This window comes from Plasmodium cynomolgi (assembly GCF_000321355.1).
Source record: "Plasmodium cynomolgi strain B DNA, scaffold: 0338, whole genome shotgun sequence".
NCBI lineage: Eukaryota > Apicomplexa > Aconoidasida > Haemosporida > Plasmodiidae > Plasmodium > Plasmodium cynomolgi.
Genome location: NW_004192852.1, coordinates 1 through 2,460, shown reverse-complemented (window position 1 = coordinate 2,460; position 2,460 = coordinate 1). Strand labels below are relative to the sequence as shown.

General features: G+C 29.8%; 1 protein-coding gene across 1 annotated transcript; it reads left to right on the top strand.

Moving 5' to 3' along the window:
- Positions 1 to 678: 678 nt before the first annotated feature.
- On the top strand, positions 679 to 1,458 carry PCYB_003670 (CYIR protein; the record flags this gene model as incomplete). Its single annotated transcript, XM_004227788.1, has 3 exons — positions 679 to 710; positions 809 to 1,157; positions 1,193 to 1,458. Coding segments are annotated over 3 exons (647 nt in total), but the record flags the coding sequence as incomplete, so codon positions are not given.
- Between the last annotated feature and the right edge of the window lie 1,002 nt (positions 1,459 to 2,460).

Sequence of the window (2,460 nt, the reverse complement as noted above, 5' to 3'; positions counted from 1 at the left end):
AAAAATGGAAAATATGAACACATCATATTTATGTTATAAATATATTTCTAAAAAAAAACATATTTCTGTCATAAATAGAAACTTTTTTAACTATAGTCATTATAATTTTCTTTAAAAAATATTTACAAATTCGTGGAAAACCAAAAATAAATATTTCAAAATATATATTTTAAATAATTTATTTTACTTATCGTTAAGATAAATATATAACACATATATGAATTAAATCTTTTAGGATTTACAATATTATTGTTTATATTTAGTTTGAGCCTTAATCTGCGGCATTTTTTTTCTACTTTATGATATTTAATAGTAGTAATTTCCTTTATTATGAATAATACAATAGCGATTTTTTCCTAATTACCTTAAAATTGAGTGGCAAAAACTGAACGCTTTTTTGTGTGCTGCGAATAATGAATAATTCTGAGTAAAAATTTATCGATGGAAGATTATATATAGTTCCTATTTTATGTTAATGTGCATAGTTTAAAAATATAATATGTTTTATTGTATTCAAATTATGTGCAAAAAAATGACGACATTTCCTGTGAAAACGTTGTATATATGAATATAAGTCTTTAATTGTACATTACAAATTACATAAGAATTTTGACTTAAAACAAAAGAAAAATTCTATTATGAGATCCATAGAATTCGTACTATTTTGTTAATTTTTTCATGATTCGTATCAGTAGGAAGCTGCAAAAGCTGTAGCACTGCATAAAATTCATGAATAAGACTTCTTTTCAGAACTTGGTTAATCTTCTTATTTTGATCAACTTTTTAATGGAATCGATAATAATCTAAGTTCCAAACCTAGAGAAGTCAAAGACCTTTGCATTAAAATAGTACGTCATTTAGATAAGTTAAGTCAAGGGGGTGATTCCGAATGTAATAATTACTGCAATTACATACGTTATTGCTTATGTGAACAAATAAGTGAAATTCTTACTAACAAATCTGCAAAGATTGCTTATGTAACCTTTTTTGATAACCTTATTTTGGCATGGACAGTCATTAAAATTTCAAATTTAAGTAACAAATGTAATCCGGAAAATATAATTGATTTTAAATTAAATGAATTAAAAATAGGACATTTTCGTATATTTATTTTAAAAATCTTGAAGAAATTGAAAAAGTTAGTGCTTCCGAAAATAGTACGGAGTGCGATAATTATTTAACATATCTTTAGAGTTTTAAACCAGTACAAGATGTATATAAGGATATGCGTTGTGTAGGGTTAACTGTTTCATCACAGAATGGTATTGATTATTTTTCTTGTAGTGATAAGGATGAGTTAACATCTCTCATAACTGAATTAGAAAAATGCAAAAGTTCGGAGAAACCAAATCCTAAGACAGTACCTGTTATCCCCGCAAGCGATAAAGGTGATTCTGATCAAATACCTCCAGGAGGTCAGAAGGTACCTGAAGGTACAAGAGGATCAAAAGGTTCAGCGTTCGTAGCAAGCTCATGGAGTTCGTCAACTAGTGTAAGTACATCAACTGCTGGAAATACAACAAAACCAGTAACAACTACAACAACAGTAACTTCAACACAACCAGCAAAAACTATAACAACAGTAACTTCAACACAACCAGCAAAAACTATAACAACAGTAACTAGTACACAACCACTAATAACAACAACGACATCAACTACACCAAGTAAAGTAACACCAAGCACAGTAATTACACCATGTACACTATTTATAGCCAGTACAACAAAAACAGTAACTACAACAAATAGAGGAACTATAACAATTACAAGAAGTTCAGGAAGTCAAGGAAAACCATTATTTTTGTTAGGTTTGCTGGGTTTATTTAGTCCAGCAACATCACCAACCTCAGAACGAACATCATCTTTAGTGGCATCGCTAACTTCGTCAAGTTCATCAAGAACATCGGGTAGCAGAACTCCAGCAAGTTAAGTGACTACAGGAAGTACACCAATTGCAAGAGGTTCGATGGTTACAGTAACCACAAATACAGCAAGTTCATCAGGTTCAATAAGTTCAACAGGTCAGGTAGGTCAAGGAAAATTAACACATCCAGTGGTGGCAGAAGTCGAACATGGAAAATCTTTGAGTTCCCCGTCGTAAGGAAACTCTGGGTATTCTCTTCACACAGTATCATCATATAATTCAAACAGTAGGGGAGATACAAACCGTGGGGCCATTGAGGATGTTCCTGGTACTTCAGAAACATTATATGATAAGTTAGACTCAAATACTATTAAAAATATGATCATGGCTGCAGCAGTACTTGGAATAATATTCTTCCTTTTCTACTACAATAGAGTAATTACTTATTATATTATAAAAGATAAGAATATTGTGTTAGAAGTTATAATTTATTTTTACTTCAAATGTATAGTTATGAAGTAAATATATTTTCACATTTTTTATATTTTCATTTTAGTCTTCTCGATTAGAACCAAGTATTAAGCAAAAAAAAACGG